Source organism: Dicentrarchus labrax, unplaced genomic scaffold, assembly GCF_905237075.1.
Source record: "Dicentrarchus labrax unplaced genomic scaffold, dlabrax2021, whole genome shotgun sequence".
Classification (NCBI taxonomy): domain Eukaryota; kingdom Metazoa; phylum Chordata; class Actinopteri; family Moronidae; genus Dicentrarchus; species Dicentrarchus labrax.
The window spans coordinates 35,694,616-35,714,586 of record NW_026136719.1 but is presented as its reverse complement, the minus strand read 5'-3'; the positions used below and the strand labels follow the sequence as shown (position 1 = coordinate 35,714,586).

General features: G+C 47.5%; 1 protein-coding gene, 1 long non-coding RNA gene and 1 other non-coding gene across 3 annotated transcripts; 1 reads left to right on the top strand and 2 right to left on the bottom strand.

The window, feature by feature from the left end:
- The first annotated feature begins 3,075 nt into the window (after window positions 1-3,075).
- On the top strand, window positions 3,076-6,250 carry LOC127351459 (uncharacterized). The gene is made up of 7 exons (XM_051379007.1): window positions 3,076-3,223; window positions 3,571-3,889; window positions 3,986-4,434; window positions 4,520-4,847; window positions 4,942-5,713; window positions 5,807-5,984; window positions 6,074-6,250. Exons 1-7 carry the CDS (start codon window positions 3,078-3,080, stop codon window positions 6,138-6,140), a joined length of 2,259 nt encoding a protein of 752 aa, XP_051234967.1. The 5' UTR covers window positions 3,076-3,077; the 3' UTR covers window positions 6,141-6,250.
- Window positions 6,251-15,288: 9,038 nt separating this feature from the next.
- Window positions 15,289-18,532, bottom strand: LOC127351225 (uncharacterized). Its single transcript, XR_007880814.1, has 4 exons — window positions 18,089-18,532; window positions 16,082-16,474; window positions 15,900-15,974; window positions 15,289-15,707 (listed from the first exon to the last, which is right to left on the bottom strand). It is a non-coding gene; the product is annotated as an uncharacterized LOC127351225 (long non-coding RNA).
- Window positions 18,533-18,682: 150 nt separating this feature from the next.
- LOC127352339 (U6 spliceosomal RNA) lies at window positions 18,683-18,788 on the bottom strand. The gene has a single exon (XR_007881081.1). It is a non-coding gene; the product is annotated as a U6 spliceosomal RNA (small nuclear RNA).
- Window positions 18,789-19,971: the final 1,183 nt, after the last annotated feature.

The following is a 19,971-nucleotide window of genomic DNA, read 5'->3' as shown; positions in this document are numbered from 1 at the left end:
TGCGGCCCTCCCCGGCCAGGGCCATCAAAGCAGAGGAGGTGGAGAAGGAGGCGAGGGCCCGCGTCGTCTCTGAAGGCGGCGACCCTGGGAACGCCAAGCTGGCACTTTGGCAAGTACCAGGGTCAGACCTTCAAGTGGGTCCTGAGAACGACGCGGGCTACACCACCTATGTGGTGTACGCACACCAGCGGGAGCGGGAGACCAACACCTCGAGCACCTTCCTTATGGCCAACAAGGACGCACTCGCCCAGTACTCGTGCGCCCACCCGGAGTTCGCCACCCACCTAACATTCAACCGAATCGATGAGATCCTCCTCACCGTGCTGGTCAACCTTACCACCCCAGTAGTCCAGTCTGGAGGAGACACAGGCATGAACCAGCTTTTCTGCATCTGAGAGGGAGAGAATGGGGCGGAGTGTGGAAATGTTACGGAGGTGGTAGAAGGAGGTCTTGCATAGGTGATTTATATGGGCTTCAAAGTGAGTTGGGAGTCCATTTTTACACCAAGATTTGTGACTATTGATGAGAGGGGGATGTTGGAGCCGGAGAAGGTGATGCTGGTTACGGATGATGATTTGGTCTGGTGGGGCGTGCCAACCAGGATGGCTTCGGTTTTTGGAGCTGTTAAGTTGAAGGAAGTTGTGCTCCATCCATACCTTTATCTCCTCCAGACAGATGGTGAGTTCAGATGGGGATGACTGTGAGGGTGGAGTTGCAGCTGTGGCATATCTAAAAGTCTACAACACCAAATAATACTACTGCTTACCCCGCCATACAGGTGCAGTTCGCTGTGAGGACATAGTGTTCTCATTGGTTGATTATAACCCAAGCATCATACATCGTTGTCTTGTGTGCTTGTCTTTGACTAGGGAGAATTTCTGCTCTTAAAACACAAAACTCTGAGTCTATGTCGCGGTATTTGACGTCCGGTACATGACCACAGACAATGTATTCATAAGCATCCAGTGACTTATAGCCTCGTAATTTCTCTCTGGTGAACACGCTTGGTTTCTCAATTAAATAGGTACATATATCCAGCCACTGTATATTTGGCCACTTTCTAACGTCTTCAACCCTCTTCTTAACAAAACACGGATCTGGAAGTCGGACACCATTTGTCAAAGTTAACTTGTTAAGGTAACATTCGCGATCTTTAGTTGATAATCCCCTTGTGTAGCTCAACAAGCTGTTTATCTCCGCCGCAAACGTTCTACGTCATCATTGTGTACAAACAAAAAAAGGGTCTATAGCCAAACACTATTCATATGATAACTGCTGCCATACACTCGGGAATGTTGATGGCTGACCCAGGAAGAGGTGCCAATGTGTGCCGGGTGTGGCAGTGGTGTAGAATAATAGACAGTCAGGTGCACTTGAGGACACTATTCATATGATAACTGCTGCCATACACTCGGGAATGTTGATGGCTGACCAGGTGTGCCAGTGGTGTGGACTAATTATAATATATAATATAACATAATAATAGACAGCCATATTGCTGTATAATGAGAGGCATCCTGGTGAACTAAACCCTAACTGAATGTTAAGAAATTAAAGACACAGATTCAATTCAAGATTCAAGAAGCTTTATTTAAAAAACTGCTGTGCAACAGCTGTAATAGAAGAGTAAGAATGAAGCTAGTAACTAAATACAACAAAGTGCAAAGCACAGTAAGATAAAGCTAACATAAAATAAAGTTCAACAGTAATAAATACAACAATAATTAATATAATAAACAATGCAACGCCTATCGGTTTCAGAGGCTATCATTGGCTCATGTACAAATGGAACAGACCAATGGGGTTGTCTTGACCCGCACCCATTGGTCTGTTCCATTTAGCTGCTGTGCTGTGATTGGACAGCTCGCCGCATGTCCCGCCCACCCCCAAAGCCACAGCCACGGTCAGTGTCACTCTGACTGAGCGACGGACTATTTAACGGATAACATTATAAGGTTAGACAAACTTTATTGTTTGTAAAAGTGCTACAGCGAAAAGGAAGCTTATATATTAGACAGTAATCAGTTAGCAGTGAAACAGCCAATGTAACGTTAGCGTAAGTTAATCAGAGTCATTACCGATCGGTGCAATGTGTTTGAAATAATATTCCCATACTGGGTTCACTTGTTGAGACCGAGGATGTCGTACTGCTCCTGTGTGGAGTTGATATTTAAACTTTCACTGTGCTTTAGATGCGTTAGCATAGAAACCGCTATTAGCATGCTAAGCGTTGGAAATGAATGAGTTAGCATTAGCCACTGCTGTGATGAGCTGACAATCTCTGGAAACGCTTTAAAAACGTGATGAGACAACGTGGCTCACTCCTTAAGACCCTTGGTATGCTGGTACAACGAGGTGGAGTCAGAATCTGAAGTGTAAATATGGTTTCAATGTGTAAACAGACCAGCTAAAAACAAGATGAACGGGGGCTGGCGATCTCTCTCAGTGTATTTAATCTTTGATCAGACTACAGATTATCTTCCTTAGAGCCTGTAGATGTAGTTACTACAGAGTGCTGTGTAAATATGGTTTCAATGTGTAAACAGGACGCCTGATGTTGAATGTATGTTAATGAATGGGCACAGTCTCATTGAGTACAGTAATGTATGTCAGTAGGATGTAAACAGTGCATGTGTAGCAGATTACTGACTTCAATCTGATTTCTTTCTTTCTAGAAAATGCAGCCCATTTTCCGCCTTGAAGCGACCTCTGACCTGACCCTGCGGGCCTCTCAGGAGGCGCTGGCCTTTACCCGCCGCCAGAAGGGGGTCTCTGCCTCTGCCTCTGCCCTGGTGGTGGTTAAGACCCCCGAACTGGTGCGCTCTGAGGCAGTGGACAGGGTGAAGATGAAGGGAGGCGACCCCACCGATCACCATCAGGTGCTGGCTGAGAGCGAGCTGCAGCTCGGCCAGTACCGTGGTCAGACGTTCCGGTGGCTGCTGGAGAATGACGTGGGATACGCAGTCACCATCTGTGTGTCCCACGAGGGAGAGAGAGACAAAGGGGGCACTAGTCAGCAGAATGCCCTCATGGTGCACAAAGACGCCCTCGTCTCCTACGCCAGGCTGTTCCCGCCGATGGTGGCAGCCATCGACAGGCGTAGGATGCTCGAGGGCAGTCCCCAGACCATGAGGGGCCTGGACGACACGCTGGTGGGGTTCGGTGTTCATGGTGACCTGACCTACAAGACCCTGTACGAGTCGACGGACCGTGAGCGGGCAAGGTAAGTTGTTTGTTTGTTGTGTGTGTCTGTGTCTGTGTGTGTGTCTGTGTGTGTGTGTGTGTGTGTGTCTGTGTGTGTGTCTGTGTGTGTGTCTGTGTGTGTGTCTGTGTCTGTGTGTGTCTGTGTCTGTCTGTGTGTGTCTGTGTGTGTCTGTGTCTGTGTCTGTCTGTGTGTGTGTCTGTGTCTGTGTGTGTCTGTGTGTGTGTGTGTCTGTGTGTGTGTGTGTGTGTCTGTGTCTGTCTGTGTGTGTGTGTCTGTCTGTGTGTGTGTGTGTGTCTGTGTCTGTGTGTGTCTGTGTGTGTGTGTGTGTGACTTTTTTACCCATTGCACTTCTGTTCTCTTTTTAGCTATGTTCAGTTTGTGAGGCAGGCGGCACCCACAGCCAAAGCGTCCAGGTTGGTGGACTTCAAAAAATACGTGCAGGCCCGGGATGCAGAGAAGGCCGCCCTGGTGGCAGCTCGGAAGGCAGCCCGGGCAGCACAACCACCCCTGGACGCCGTTGGTCCCGAGGATGGACCCTCAGATGCCAACCTGCTTGCTGCCGCCATGGAGGTCGACCCGTGCAGAGATGCCCCACCAGCCGTGCCCCCCTTCTCTCTCTCCCAGCCACCGGAACGTCCCCTTCAGGACAACACCTGTGGGGAGAGGTCAGGCCCCGGCGCACAGGTATGCTCAGCGATGACATATTGTGTTGTAGTGTGTGTGTGTCTGTGTTACCTTCGGTTCAGTACACTAACGGTTTGACACTGCTGTGTGTTTCAGCTGCTACCACGTGGCTGGAGGCTGACGCTCCCCGAGGAGCAGCACGACTGGGTGGGCCAGGCACTGTTCAGGAGGGCACCCAACGGGCAGGGTGTCCTCACATCTGAACTCCGCCTGTGGTGGCACCCACCAGGTGCCCGGCCCCTCTACAGCCAGCCACCCGCCACAGCCCACCCCTTTTTTCAGAGGCCCTTTTTCCTGTGGGTACCATACAGGATGTGGGCGTACCACCTCCGCTGCCCCATCGTCGCCTGTGGGGGCAAGCTTGCGGGAGCTGGCCTCTATAAGACGGTGAGGAGGGTCTTGGACAGGAGCTGCTGGTACTTCATGGGCACGGAGTACCTGGAATGCAGCTCCTGTCACAAGAAGATGCCGGGATGGTCGCAGGACATCTTGGGACAGCTGGACATGGCCCATCGTGAGCAGTTTCCAGCGGTTCTCACGTACAAGTAAGTAATGTAAACAGTAACAGCAACAGTAATGTATTTCTGTGGTTTTCTCCAGTAACCTCTGATCACCTCTTTCCCCTCCCAGGTTGGCCTGCGACAGAGCGGTGATCGGGCTCATGAGGGAGCGCACTCTTGGCAACAGTGCGTCTCGCCTCCGTGCCTCTCTCGTGGAGCAGCACACCAGAGAGTGGATGGCGCGGTCGATGCTGTACCTTTCCGTGCTCCGCAAGCTTCGGGCACCGGGCGCTGCGCCGTTGCTGGCGGCGGCGGTGCTCCCAACCATGCACCCGGTGCCCACAGTGCTCTGGCTCATCAACGTCTACGTCAGGGAGGCCTTGACGAGGCTCGACGAGACGAGAGCCAGAGTCACTTCCATCTTTGGTGATCTTTTGAAGATGGACTCCACCAAGAAGGTAGGTTTTGTTATCCGCCACAGCGTGCCGTGTACCCAGTGTAATGTTTGTTTTCTCATGTGTCTGAATGTTGTTGTGTTGCTGTGTCACACAGATCACCAAAAAGCTTGCGGGCGGTGCTGCCGGGACGGCCGTCTGGGTCACAAACGTCGGCAATGAGTACGGGCAGGTGCTCATGTCCGTCCTCACCACAGCTGAGGGGGACAGACTTGTCGACATGGCGGCCGGACTGATGTGGCGGTACCACAAAGCCGGGAAGGCCCCTCCAAAGGTCCTGTACGTGGACCGGGACTGCTGTGCCACCGTGGGACAGTGTCAAACATCCAAGCTGTTCCACGAGTGGCACGAGCTGGTCGTCAGGCTCGACGTGTGGCACCTCATGCGGCGTTTCGCCAGAGGGGTGACCACCGACAGCCACCAGCTCTACGGCCTCTTCATGGCGAGGCTCTCCTTCGCCATTTTTGAGTGGGACGCCGAAGACGTGTCCCGACTGAGAGGAGCCAAGCAGTCCGAGGAGGGGAGGGACGCCCAGGAGGTCAAGCTGTCCGCCAAGGAGCTCGCCCGTCACTGCCGGCGCCGCACCAGGGGTGCAGTGGAGACGGAGCGGCTGGTCCAAGAGGTGCTGGACACCTTCTGGCACGTGACGGACAGCATGGGCGTCCCTTTGATCGACCGCGCCCGCATGGAGGAGATCTGGACCACACAGCGCCAGCACCTCGACTGCATACAGGATCCTGCGGGAGTGGACCTCTACACCAAGACGGGAGAGCTCACCAAAGGCGGGGTGAGGCTCCCCGTCTACCGGTGCGGACGAGGCTCCACTTCCCTGGAATCGTTCCACCTGCACCTGTGCCGCTTCATCCCAGGTAAGTACATGTGTGGTTTACAACACAGACTCAATTATGTATTTGTGTGTTTATTTGTCCTCACACTAACTGTGTTGCTTTGTTTCTGCTTAGGGCAATCTGCAAGTGATGTACACTTTCAGGTGTACCTGCTGGAGGGCCTGGTGCGGTGGAACGAGAATCGAGGCAGGGCGGCAGTCGAGGGAGGAGAGAGACAGCTTCGACCAGCTGACCCAAGAGCTTCTTGGGCTCACGCTGGTCGACACTTACACCATGACCAGGGAGTACACAGGTAAGTCATAAATCTGGTAACGGTAACGTTTAACACCTGTCTTAGGTGTCTGTCATTTAACATCTGTGTGTGTGTGTGTGCGCCCACAGGGGAACTCATTGGGGTGGAGTACCTGTTCTGCCAGACGGGCGCTGTGCTGCAGCAGGACCTGGATGATACTGACGCTCCAGGGACTGATGAGGAGGAAGCGGGGGGGGGGCAGTGCTGAATGGTTTGAGGAGGAGGAGGAGGAGGAGCCGGAGGAGATTCGTCTCCTGGAACACCACAGCGCTCTCCTTCAGTCCTCAAACCTCACCCACCCCCCCCGCTTGGACCAAATGGAGGTGCAGCAGGCTGTGGAGGAGGAGGTTATCGGGCCAGACGGTCGCAGTGGCTACCAGCACGTCGTGGCCCTGGCCCAGGCCCTTGTGGAACTGCGCCACCGCCGCTACGTCACTCCCAGGCAAGCCAGAGAGGTCACCGCTCTCTGGCTGAAGTTGAGTGACTGGGACAAGGCGGCGGTCAAATCCCCCCCCCGTCACCAGGACCGGCTCGTCCAGGGCCGATTCAGGACCACCCAGCGGCACGCTCACACGCCAGGGGTGGATAGTGTGAAGCGGTAAGCAGTCACAATAAATTTCCAAGCTTTGTTTGGTTCTTGTTCTGTGCTGTCAGTCACTAACTAACTCACTCACTCTCTCTCTTTCTCTCTCTCCGTGTCAATGTAGTGCGGTCCTGGGCAAGGGGGCGGGAGCGGCGCAGTCTCCCGATGTCTCGAGGCTTGTCGAGGCTGTCCTGCTGGACCTCAGCATCCTCCACTGCGGCGAGGGGAGGACGATTGCCGGGGTCCGCATTCATCACTGGAGTGCCGTCATGAGGGACTATAAAACAATTCGGGAGAATGTTTATAGTTGTGCATCCCTCATGACGAGCACCCGCATCCAGCTGTATGAAGTCAATCAGCGGACCCTGACGCAATGGTAAGACCTGATCCTTTCTCTCACATCTGATCTGAAGTGGCATTGTGTGTGTGTGTGTGTGTGTGTGTGTGTGTGTGTGAGTGTGTGTGTGTGATGTCATGATTACTAATGTGCATTTGTTACATTCTGTTTTTTAAGGCACAACCAGAGGAGCAAGGCGATGATGAGGGACACCATCGCCATTGCAGTCCCGGGACCCAGCGCTCCCCAGACTGCAGCGGAGCCCCTGCCTGCCCCACGGACTGTCCTCCAGCACCGCCTGCCCGCGGACGCTTTTGGTCTGGCTGCCACCATCAGAGGGCCGCTGGCCCCGGAGCTATATGACCTCATCGTCGCCAGCTCCTCCACTGCCACCTCCTCCTCCTCCTCTTCCTCAGCCACCCCACAAGCCTCCACCAGTGCCAGCGCGGACGCCGTCCCGTCCACCAGCGCCAGCGCGGACACCGTCCCGTCCACCAGCACCAGCGCGGACGCCGTCCCGTCCACCAGCGCCAGCGCGGACGCCGTCCTGTCCACCAGCACCAGCGCAGAGGCAGGTGTCACCCCCTCCACAGCCACAGCTGCCACTGCTCCACCCGTGCCTAGAAACACTGCCTGGAGGCGCAAGCTCCGGGAGGAGAAAGATCATCGTGCCCGGGAGCTGGGACAATATCTGAAACCAGCAAAGAAGGTGTCCCACTTCAACTGCAGGCGCTGTGGCCAACCGAAGACGCGGGCGTTTGGCCACAGCCGCTACAAGAAGGAGACCTTCTGCTCCCGGGCCGACGGGAAAGGGGGAACTGTGGAGCAGTGGCTGGCAGAGGTGAAGAGGCGTGATGGGGCAGCCCCCCCTCCCTGAGCAAACACTGTGTGTGTGTGTGTGTGTGTGTGTTTGGGAGGGAGGGATTTGTAAATATTGTGTGGATAGTGTATTGAGTTTGTCAATTGTGTGTTAAATAAATATTGTGTCTTATATAAGATATTCCTTTATTTGTCCCACAATGGGGAAATTCCAATATATATCTATATAGTTGTCTTAATTGTTTTTGTTTTAAATTAATTTTTCTTTTTTTAAAGCTTTCTCCTGCTTCTTTCTGCCTTTAAGACATTAAATAAATATAGGGAAGACTAGGTATCTAGAGTAGGTGCCTGATATCACTAAATCCCCACAACAAACGAGGGTCAGGTTCAAAGAAACCTCTAAGATTTACCTTATCATACATTCTGAATAATGAAAGACATAAAAATGTGTGGCTGAAGCTATGGAGTTTCAAACACACTGGTAAATATTGAATTGAAATAAGTAGTTACATCTTTTTTATTCTAACCCTAAGGGCTCTATAGTTTTTCATTTTGCAGTCCGGGCTTATGCGTCTTGTGACTCCACAGTACCGTGTTTTCGGTGTAGAAGTTTTGTCTTGGTCAAAGCGAGCTTGTTTCTCCTGTTGGTGGGAAGTGTGCAGTTGAGCCGCGGCGCCTCGGACACATGAGGACTCTTGGCTTGGCTCGGTATTGGTTTGATACATCACGCTCACTCATTTATTCAAAATTTGACGAGAGTTACATTAAAATCTACATGATTCCAGTCTAAAGTATGTAATAATTGTTTGTATTCATGTATTGAGAATTTTATGGAGGAACACCCCAATTATAGTATCAATATAATACGTAATATTATAGTGAATTATACTTGTCATAAAGACTGATATTCTTTAGCATTCAAAGATGAATTAAATACTATTATTCATAATGGAAATGAGCTGACCAGAGCTTTATAGATGAAATCAAGTGAAACAAGTTCTGTGCTAAAAGTCATTGTTTTATTAAATCTGTCCACACGTGTCTTCAGTGCAGTTTAGAGAGTGCTAAAACAAGAATAAACAACATATCAATCAGTTTTATATCCAATAATCAATTATAAATATATACACAATATACATGTTACGATCTCTGAAAACAAAATTAAAGTATGAAAAGACTATACAGTTAATGTCCTTAAGATTATAATATCACCAGGTGAAATCAAAAGATAAATTTTAAGTTTATGTTTTATACATTAACAATAAGCCTGTTTGTTTAATGGCTGCCAATGCATAGGGGGCTAACCCTGGGCTCATTATTTACCTGTTGTGTCACATTATGTTAGTTTGTTAACGGTAATGTTTCAATAGTGAATGTGTAGTACCAGTATATCATTAATCTTATGTGTGATATTCCTGGTAATATAGCAGTTAATATGTAGTTTAACCTGTAATGCTCCTTTAATGCTGTGCTGTGTCATTTCTTGTCATTGTAGAAATGTACAGCCTCGCAGCAGCTTCTCCTGCGGGCCTCTGGTGAGGCGGTGGCCTACATCGCCGCCAAGGGGCCAAGTACATCCTGGGCCGAGGCGTGGAGCGGTCGGCAGAGGCGGCGGCTGCTACCCCCCCACCACCACCAGCAGTGGCCCCAGCAAGGCCGCTGCTTCCACCGCGCTGCCGCCACACAAGCCGATCGCTTCCAAGTTCTCGGCCCTACTGGGCCGGCGTCCCATGGGCCCAGGTGAGCTGCAGGCCAAGGTCAGGAAGCTGATGACCACACCTGCACAGCCTGCAGTTCGAGGTAGATCTCTTTCTTTCTCTTTAACACAACAGAGTACAGTTCAGTGTACATGATTTACTAACCATTGCCCAACCCCCCCATAGCGGTGTCTACATCCTTCAGAGACCAGCGCCCCTCGGTTCCGCCGCCGCCCCACACCACAGAGGTGACGGACGAGGAACTGGTCCAGATGGCCACTGACATAGAAACAGGTAACTGGCACCACACTGTAACATTTGCCTTCAATATATATTCTTCTGTCAGTGTGTTTGTATTAACTGTAATTGTTTCATTTACTGGTGTACGCTGTGCTTGAAGGACAAGGTAGGTTTGGCAGGTAATATAGCCATCTTTGTAGGTGGTAGTGCCATCCTCACTCATGTGGCGGTAATGTAGATTTGATTAAACGCCTTCCATCTGGCTCTGCTGCATCTCTTAACATTGGCCTTGTAGCACTAAACCTTCTGCCCTAATCACTGGCATACTGCACGTCATCAACACTCAGACTCACTTAGTCTTGTCCCATGACTATCATTGTGCTGATGCTATTTTGTTGTGTGTGACTGTGTCTGAAGCTGACGTATAGGTCCTTCAGACTCTCCCGCTCCCGCTGGTGGTGACGCCTCCATCTCCACCTCCTCCGGCACCGTCCTCCATCCCTCCCCCACCACCACCACCGCCACGTCAAGTTGCGGCTGCTCCACCGTCGCTCGCTGTTCCGGCTCGGGCTCCGGCGTTGACCAGGGAGGAGCCCCGTGGGGTCACCGTGGAAGAGACGCCATCTGGGGAGACCACCCTGGCACCAGCGCCGAGGAAGAGGAAGAGGAAGGAGAGGAATGTGGAGCAGCCCGCAGCGCCCACTCCTGCTTCGTATTTGTAATAAAGACTGCTATTCTTTAGCATTCAAAGATGAAGTAAATACTGTTATTCATAATGGAAATGAGCTGACCAGAGCTTTATAGATGAAATCAAGTGAAACAAGTTCTGTGCTAAAAGTCATGGTTTTATTAAATCTGTCCACACGTGTCTTCAGTGCAGTTTAGAGAGTGCTAAAACAAGAATAAACAACATATCAATCAGTTTTATATCCAATAATCAATTATAAATATATACAAGGAAACAACTAAATCAATCAGATTAATCAGTTGTAATTTCACAGAATGCAATGCTCCGTGGTCGAACTGCGTTTATGTTAAAGGACATTGTGAAGCCTTTATTGGCATCTAGCGGTGTAGTTGCAACTCACTGGCTCCTCCCTCCCCCTCCCCAGAAACTATGGTGGCACAGAAACATGTGAAATGTGAAAGGCTCTATCTAGAGCCAGTGTTCTGTTTGTCCCTTTGGGGCTACTGTAGAAACACGGTGGTTGAACATGGCGAACTCCATGGAAGCTGACCCGCTCTCTCTCTGTAGATAAACACGTCTCATTCTAACAAGAACACAATAACACAAACAATACAAATCAATATAATAATAAATAAAGAAATAAATGTTAGACACTGGACCTTTGGGACAAAATGTGAAGAACAGAACAACAGATGGATAATGTATGACCTCAGCTATCTTTTTCTTTCTGCCGTCCACCCTCTCTTTCTCCATCGCATAGAACGGTGAGGCCTCAAATTTCCTTTGTCATGTCTTTATGACGCAAGGACCTTAGCTGGACAGTGAATGTGTTTTCCTCCCGGGAATCCTGTGTGTGTGTGTGTGTGTGTGTGTGTGTGTCTGCTGGTTGGACCCTGCTTCACTAACTGGATGTTAGTGTAATCGAGCGTTTGACCAGACGCTGTATGACAGAGAAGCCCCGTGTGTTTTCACTGATTGGTCCGTCTGCATCTGCTCCCCTGTTAAGCTATGTTGTGTGTTGCAGTGAAGCGGATGTACAGGTCCTTCAGGGTGAGAGTCTCCCGCTCCTGGTGGTGACGCCTCCTCCACCACCTCCTCCGGCACCGTCTCCTCCTGTCCCTCCCACACGCCTCCCCACACCCCCTCGTCGTAGCTTGGCTTCTCCACCCGAGCGTGTTTTCCAGGAGCCTCGTCACGTCCCCTGGCCCCAGCGCCGGTGCTACCGAAGAGGAAGAGGAAGGAGAGGCAGTGAAACTGAGCCCCCTCCCTTGTGTAACGAGAGTTAGGGAATGTACGGTCCTTCCCCCAGTCCGAGCTAATTATCTGAGAAGACTCTTAAGGAGATCTAAACAGATAAAATAAAGAAAATGAAAATGAATGTATGCCTGTGCGCAACGTTTCAACCTTATAGGTCTTCCTCAGGCGTAGGCACACTAAGTGAAATGAATATTCATGAAGAAAGTAGATTCGTGCTTGTGACTGGCAGAGCTGTTGTCTGTTCCGTGGTCAGAGTGAGAATGAGCACTGTGTCTCTGCCTTATATACCCGCCTCCGAACTGCAGCTGGGATTCAGTTTCCAAAATTAGAGCTGTGTCTTAAGTGGACTTTTATTTTCTTAAATATTCGTGTTAAAGGGCCAGATGCAATATATTCTAATATATTTGTTGTAGGACTAATTGTAACTATTTATTAGTGCTGTTAAAATTAACACGTTAATTTTGGCAATTATGTTTAAACATTTAATGCATTAAAAACAATTAACGCAATTAACAGGGTTTTGTTTACTTCCGATGGCGGCTGACCCAGAACTTTTGGTCACCGGGCAAATATCTATCTTAACTAAAGGAGAGTCTATGGAGGAAAGATGGATAAGGTGGGACTTTTAGGGGGAAAGTTTCTTTTTAAAAAGTTGCCCGACGGCTCGTTGGACAAAACCAAGGCAATTTGCACAGTTTGCAAAGCCGAATTTAATTACCACAGAAGTAACACATCTTGAGCATATCACCTCAAAGCAAAACACCCTGCTGAAATTACCTCCACGGGACCTCGCCAGTCTACACTACAGGAGTGTGGCACTCGTGGGCGAATAACGAAACCTGTAAGTGAAAAGTTAACCAATTCCTTGGTTACTTGGATAGTTAAAAACTGCCGCCCAGTTAGCACAGTAGAGGATGATGGACTGAGAGAAGTAATTCGTGTTGCATCGGGAGATACCTCTTATAATTTACCCTCAAGAGGAACCATCGTGTCAAGAATACACACATTGTATGAGGATGAGAGGTCACAGCGGACGGACATGCTCAAACAAGCAAAGCACATCGCTCTCACAGGTGACCACTGGACGTCTGTCAACAACGATAATTATTTGGGCGTCATAGCGCATTTCATTGATCAAGACTGGACTCTGCAGTCTTTTGCACTTACTGTGAGTCAAACCGAGGAGCGACATTATGCCGAGGCATGTGCTAACCATTTTCTGGATGTTGCCAACGAATGGGATATCAAGGAAAAGTTGACCACACTCGGCACTCACAGTGCTGGTAACATGGTTGCTGCCTCGAGGCTACTTCCATTCAAACACCTGCCTTGCATGGCCCACTGTCTGCAAAGAATGGTCACAGTCTCACTTAAAGACAGTGGATTTGAAAGTGTTCTGGCCAAATGTCGCAAGATTGTCGGGCACTTAAAGCATAGTCCATCTAACGCTCAGGAATTAAACAAACAGCAAGTTGTACACGGACTTAAGCATTGTCTAGGCAAACGCCGGCAGCAGAGCAAATACTTGGGAGGCTACCTTATTTGGAAATTTATTTTACAGCATCCAAGACCAAGAACAGACATTCAATCAGGAAATGCAAGTGAAACACAATAGCACACAGAAATTAACATAACACGCCACCGAGTCCAACAGGCATGTTACCGGTAGCAAGTTCATCATCCATTAAATTCTTCGTCCTCCGTGTCGCTTCTGAACATCTCCGCCAACTCCGGAGGAAGACGAAGCTGATGTTCATATATAAGTCGCAGGACCAGCCAAACTATGAAAAAAAGGGCGACTTATAGTCCGGAAAATTCGGTAAGCTATATATTTATTTATTAAGATATGAAAAAAATATTATTTTACCTTTTATTTAGTCTTATTTATGTATTTAATCCCTGTAATTTGTCAAATCATTTTGAAAGGAAATCATGTCTGATTTTTTGAAAATTCGTAGAGCAGGCCTGTCCGTAAGAGTCTTGGCCTGCTTCTGTTAGGGGTCAAAGGTCCAGGGTTGGCAAGGCTGAGGGGTTAAAAAACTTAGGTTTAGGCAAAGGAAGGAGAGGTTAGGGTCAGGATGAGGAGTGGGGGAGGTTAGAGGTGAAAAGGACACACAACACACAACAAAAGGTCGAAAGGGCAGGGCACGGGAAAAGGCAGAAATTCGGATGAGAGCAGGGAGAAGGAGGAGGAGGAAAGGGGGGAGAAAAAATTAAAGTAAAAAGGGAAGCCAAGCCTGGTCCTCTCCCCTTCACTGCTCTCCCCCAAATATTGATTTTAACATTTAGTTATATTTTTTCTCTAGTCCTACTGGTTCCATAGTTTTTAACGAGTGAATTCCTTTCTTCTCTGCGTTTTTCCTTCTTGCATCTGTCCAAGAGGAATTGTTGTAGTCCTTCACAGGGCTGGGCGATATATCGATATTAAAAATATATCGATATTAAAAATATATCGATATATTTTTAAATGTGATATGGAATTAGACCATATCACATATATCCATATAGTTCAAATTTGCGCTGTGATCGTTGCTCCAAGCAAACTGCTGACCCGGAGCTCTCTGCACTGCAACGTGGTAACGTTACGCTAGCTAACGTTGGCTTGTTAAGGGTTAACTGCAGCGTGTAGTTTTCTACTGCGTATGGAGGATAAGTAGAACATACTCAAATTTATCTTTAGCCTCTTGGCATATTTATTTAACAATAAAGTGCGGACCGATTTGCTGCCGTCTCATCAGCATGGCTCACACAACAACAACAACTGGCGCTCACTGGGAGCGTGGTGACGTCTTGTACGTACCGTAACCCTTTCACAATACAGCAGTACAGTATATCAGTCTACCGTAATACAGGGAGTAAGGGCGCCATCAGTTTTGAGTTATTGAGTGTGGTTTTAGTCGAGATGGGTTGCTTGTTCTGTTTACAAGCAGCAAATCTTTATAACACCATTAATGTCATGTTACTAACATTACAGACACTTAACTAATGTACAGCTCAGTAACAGCGTTAACTTACGTTAAGTTGTTTTAACGTAATTGTACTTGCTTGTGTAATAACAGTAGCAGTTTTGGTGAGTGGTAACAGCCTTACTGCCTTCTGGAAATATTAATTTAAAAGTTATAATGCAGCCTAACTTCTGTTCACAACGTGTGTGTGGGAGAGAGAGAGAGAGAGAGAGAGAGAGAGAGAGAGACTGAACATTTGCTCTCACTTTTCGGGAAATATATCGGGATATATATCGTATATCGATATTCAGCCTAAATATTTCGGGATGTGACTTTTGGTCCACATCGCCCAGCCCTAGTCCTGACACGCGTCCGGCTGGCCAGCAATATACCAGGAAGTAATTTTCCCCATATTGTCTCATACATTCTGAATAATGAAAGACATTAAAATGTGTGGCTGAAGCTCTGGAGTTTCAAACACACTGGTAAAGGATATTGAATTGAAATAATTAGTCACATCTAGCTTTTTAGTTCTAACCCTAAGGGCTCTATAGTTTTTCATTTTGCAGTCCGGGCTTATTCGTCCTTTGTGACTCCGCTCCGGACACATGAGGACTCCTTGGGTTGACCCGCTCTGCCGATAAACTCGTGTATTGGTGACAAGAGACAGAGTATTGATCCATACACAATCACTAGACTCATCCGCCAAGATAGAGGTTAGACGCTGACCTTGTGTGACTTTCTGTGCTTCAGATGGAGTCTGGAGACCTCAGCTATCCTTTTCTTTCTGCCGTCCACCCTCTCTTTCTCCATCGCATAGAACGGTGAGGCCTCAAATTTCCTTTGTCATGTCTTTATGACGCAAGGACCTTAGCTGGACAGTGAATGTGTTTTCCTCCCGGGAATCCTTTTTTTGTGTGTGTGTGTCTGCTGGTTGGACCCTGCTTCAGCTCTGTGTGACAGAAACGACACATTGTTCCTCGAGGCTGAGGGTCCGGCAGTTTCCTCTTCTTTTCCGCTCTGTCTTCCACTCTGCGCTCGGTTAGCTGAAGTTCACGCTGAAAGAACTCAGTTTGTTGGGATGAGCAACCTCTGTCACCAGAACCTGCAGCTCAGGAGGAATGGTTACAGGTCTCTTCACTGTCGGCACGGTGGGACTACAAGGACAGAACAACAACCGGATGACAAAAGCATTCATCAGTAAATGTATGAAGTATTACTAATATTTCCACATGGCATAAATAACACACAAACAGATGAAACAGTACAGCAAACGTCACGTTTAAGAACACTGTTTGAGACTAAAGTGATTCTGAATGTTCAGTCAGTAGAAGAAAGAATGTACTTACAACACTGTGCCAGTTCCTTGGTGGGTGATATGCTCTTCATCGCTCTCTCCAGCTCCTCATCATCATCATCCATCACTGTGACACAAACATAAAGAATTACAGTGCTGTAAAAATGTATTTCTACATTAGACATACATTATTGTGGTAAAAAGCATATGTTACATGTGATGAAGAAGACCTACTGGTGTCTTCATCAGGTGCACTTGAGGCAGGAACTGGTGAAGAGGAGACAGAGGCCGACTGTTTCCTTATCAGCTACTGCTGCAGTCTGTACATCTGAGTCCCTGAAAAGACTTAGTTCTCATGATGAAGGCAGCGTAGCCGTCAGCCCTCCTGTCCCACACCTCCCTCCAGCTGCTCTCTGGTCCACAGCCAAAGCCAACCAGCTGCTCGTCCTCTGAGGCTGCTCCAGCTTTGGGTTTTAATTGTATTTCATCATAGCTGCGGGCAGAACCCACAAAAGATGCCATGCTGGCCTCGCTGTGCCCCTCAGTCATGTTCACTCTGGCAGCCTCTTCTTTCTGGGTGTGTTGACGAGGTAGATTGTAAAGCCTACATCATTGTCCAACAGCCACCTGAAGGACAAGTATACATTAAACATGTACTTTTTATTAAATACCATAATTTTCGGACTATAAGCCGCGCCTTTTTTCCCATTTTTCGACCCTGCGGCTTATATAACGGTGCGGCTGATCTAGCTGGATTTTACAGGTTACAGTCCACCAACTTTACCTCTATGGGCTCTATGACCGGTCCGCGCCCCCACCTTTAAGCGGCGGGCTCCAGCAGGAAAAGCTGGAGGCCGGAAAAGAGTGAGACAGGTAGCGCGCAAAAGTAAAAGTGGAACCGAGAGTGGTACGAGAGCAAGACAGACAGACATTACGAGAGCGAGACAGTTGTCCAAAGGAAGTTTTCATGCACAAACCCTCATTATGGAAAACAAACGTAGAAATGCATATGATGCAGCTTTTAAGTTAAAGGCAGTCAATCTGGCTGTAAAAGAAGGAAATAGAGCTGCTGCACGTAGCCCCTATTTTGCTGGGGAACCTCTAGCACTCCCTCAAGGACCACTGGTTGAAAACCACTGCCAGTATGTGCACTGAGTTTGAAAGTTGAAAAGTTTGTGTGTCTGAAACGCTGTGTGATACAGTACAGTTTACACAGCACAGTATATGTTCTGTAGCTACTATTGCACTAAATGGTAACACTTGAATACGTTATGCAAATATGCAACTTGTTTGTTGAAATGTTAATAAATGGGAGCTTCCTCAAGCAGCCATCTCTTTCCCGACAATCCCCTCTGTGCACGAACCCTTACAAATTTATAATTAAACATTAAAACACCTGCGGCTTATATTCAGGTGCGGCTTATAGTCTGAAAATTACGGTATATATTAAACATTACATACTAAAGGGGAAGTTTTTGACCTTGGAGAACAATAAAACAGGATAAATTTAATTATTTTAGCCTATAAGTGTTTGAGCTTTCCTGAAGTGATCCAAAATGTACAAAATTATTACTTTTATTCTGAATTTCTGCCCCAGATGGGCTGAAATATAAACCTTAAATATATAGCTTTTATATATAACTTTAATATATAAACCTTAAATATATAACTTTAATATAAACCTTTAATATATAACTTTAATATATAGCTTTAGGTATTTAAACTAAAACATATCTCGGCTGGTCCCCATTTACAATGATATCGAGTAACATTTTAAAATGACTAACAATATAAGATATATATAAGATATTATTTAATTAAACATTAATACAATATATAAGAGAAAAGAAACCATGTAAAGAAAGGCGACTATAAAAGCAGTTTGAACAAGATATAAAACAATTCAAGTGAAACCAGTTCAGACAGGTTGAATAACGTAAATTACTCTGAATTATTAGTTATTAAAACCCTGAAACAGTTAAACTGAACATTATCGATTACATATTAACTACCTGCTCAATGTTTTAATGACAATATAACTTATATATATATATAACTAACTTATCTAAACTGACTAAAACTGTCTTTGAAGCCAGAAAACACAAACGCGACTTGAAATTAAACGAAATATTTTACAACACATAACCAAGTGTTGTAGTTTAAATGAATCAGAGACAAACTACAAACATCGTGAACATATAAGTAATGTTTAATCTCGTGTTTATCACAAACGTTACTGACCTTCTGAAGTTTGAAGACAATAAATCCAAATGTCAGGAGGAGTTCACTTCTTCTCTGCTTCTTCTCCGCTCTATCTTCTTCTTCTCTGCTCTGCTCTGCGTGTTGCTATTGGCTGTTTTAAAAGTCGCTGGAAGTCACTGTTGGTGCGCGAGGGAGTGACGAGACATTACACCCCGCTGGGCGGGAACAGCGGCGGCCATGCGCATGCGCGGTTCATTTTCAGCCTGACCGCGGAGTGGTGTGTGTCTCCTCTCTGCTGCGACTGTCTCCATTAACGGCTGAAACTGTCTCCGTTAACGGCTGAAACTGTCTCCGTTAACGGCTGAAACAGTCTCCGTTAACGGCTGAAACTGTCTCCGTTAACGGCTGAAACAATCTCCGTTAACGGCAGTAAAAGACTCCGTTAACGGCTGAAACAGTCTCCGGGAGGATTTGGAAAGTCGCCATATTTAGCGAGTTGGTAACACAGTCTAGGAGGCGAGGCGGAGTTTGAGGTGGTTACAGCGCCAATGGGCGGCAGCGGCCGGAGTGCGCATTACAGCATAGAGAATGAATGGGGAAAGGGTTTAGGGCCAGAATTATCTCCTGGAGATCAAAAATGAGGAACGCTTCACGAATTTGCGTGTCATCCTTGCGCAGGGGCCATGCTAATCTTCTCTGTATCGTTCCAATTTTAGTATATGTGCTACCGGAGTAACACAACAGAACCCTGTCTCTGCGGGGTAGATATAGGGCGTCTGTCCGGAGAGAGTCCGGGTTCATGGTGCCACTCAGACCCCCTTATAGAAACATCTCTCAGAGTCTGAGAACAACAGGAACCAGTGAGTCCTGAACCTACACTGACCCACCAACACCCGAACTGAGCCCACATGAACCTACACTGATCCACCAACACCTGAACCGAGCCCACATCAACCCGTCTGGGTCCCGGACGCTCTGCTGAGGAGCACAGGGGGCTGATGGGAACTTTATGCAAACAGGCGTTACGTCAGGCAGCATGCACTGGAGCTCCTCCTCCCCCCCCCCTCCTCACACACACACACACACACACACACACACACACACACACACACTCTTTATTTTCCCTCCAACTGTCAGCTGCAGTTCCATAAAGTCCCCAGCAGGTGTCAGCCTATGAGCAGTGTATGCAGGAGGGTGCTGTGGTAGTCTGAACGTTGACAGTCTGCTGTATATACAAAAACAAAGAGTTTTTCTTTTAAATCGGGGGTTTAGAGACGGGAACATAAATTGGGCAACGACTGAAACACCTCTGAGCTCTAACGTATCTGTTTATCTTGACATCCTGTTTGTCTTTCTGTATTAAACCTTCAGTATCGAGGGTTTTCTTCCTGAGACTCTTTAGTGGACAGCAGATATGTTATTATTGATTCTTTGAGTCTATTAGATATATTAAAACAACATATTAAATACATTAAAACGATATGATTACAAATGTTCATCACACAGCTCACAACCGTCATTGAACCATCTTGTTGTCAGTGTTTACAGTTTATACACATATCGAACAGAGTCAGCACTGCTGTGGCAATGTTCAGGCCTCTGTAGTGATATTAACTGCAGACTTCACCTAACATACATGCTTTGATTATGGGGAAACCCACACAGACATTGGTCGAACATTCAAACTCAGAAAGATCCTGCCCAAGCTGGGATTTGAACCCACAACCTTCTTGCTATGAGGCTATCGTCCATTGGATTGTCAACAGAAATGTCTTTAGCATCTGTTATTGACAGCAGCTGCTGGTAGAGGAAACCGGGCTGCTGTTGGGACACTGAGATCAACAATATCTCATGAAACTGAACAATATGAAGACAAAGACCGACTGACCTCTGCAGCCAATCACCGACAAGATGGTTGGGGG

Excerpts from the sequence above, each read along its gene's own strand:
- LOC127351459 (XM_051379007.1), top strand. The coding sequence starts at position 3,078 with ATGGTGGCAGCCATCGACAGGCGTAGGATGCTCGAGGGCAGTCCCCAG. Across the intron at positions 5,714-5,806 it reads CCTGTGCCGCTTCATCCCAG|GGCAATCTGCAAGTGATGTA; the intron begins GTAAGTACATGT and ends GTTTCTGCTTAG. Across the intron at positions 5,985-6,073 it reads CATGACCAGGGAGTACACAG|GGGAACTCATTGGGGTGGAG; the intron begins GTAAGTCATAAA and ends GTGCGCCCACAG.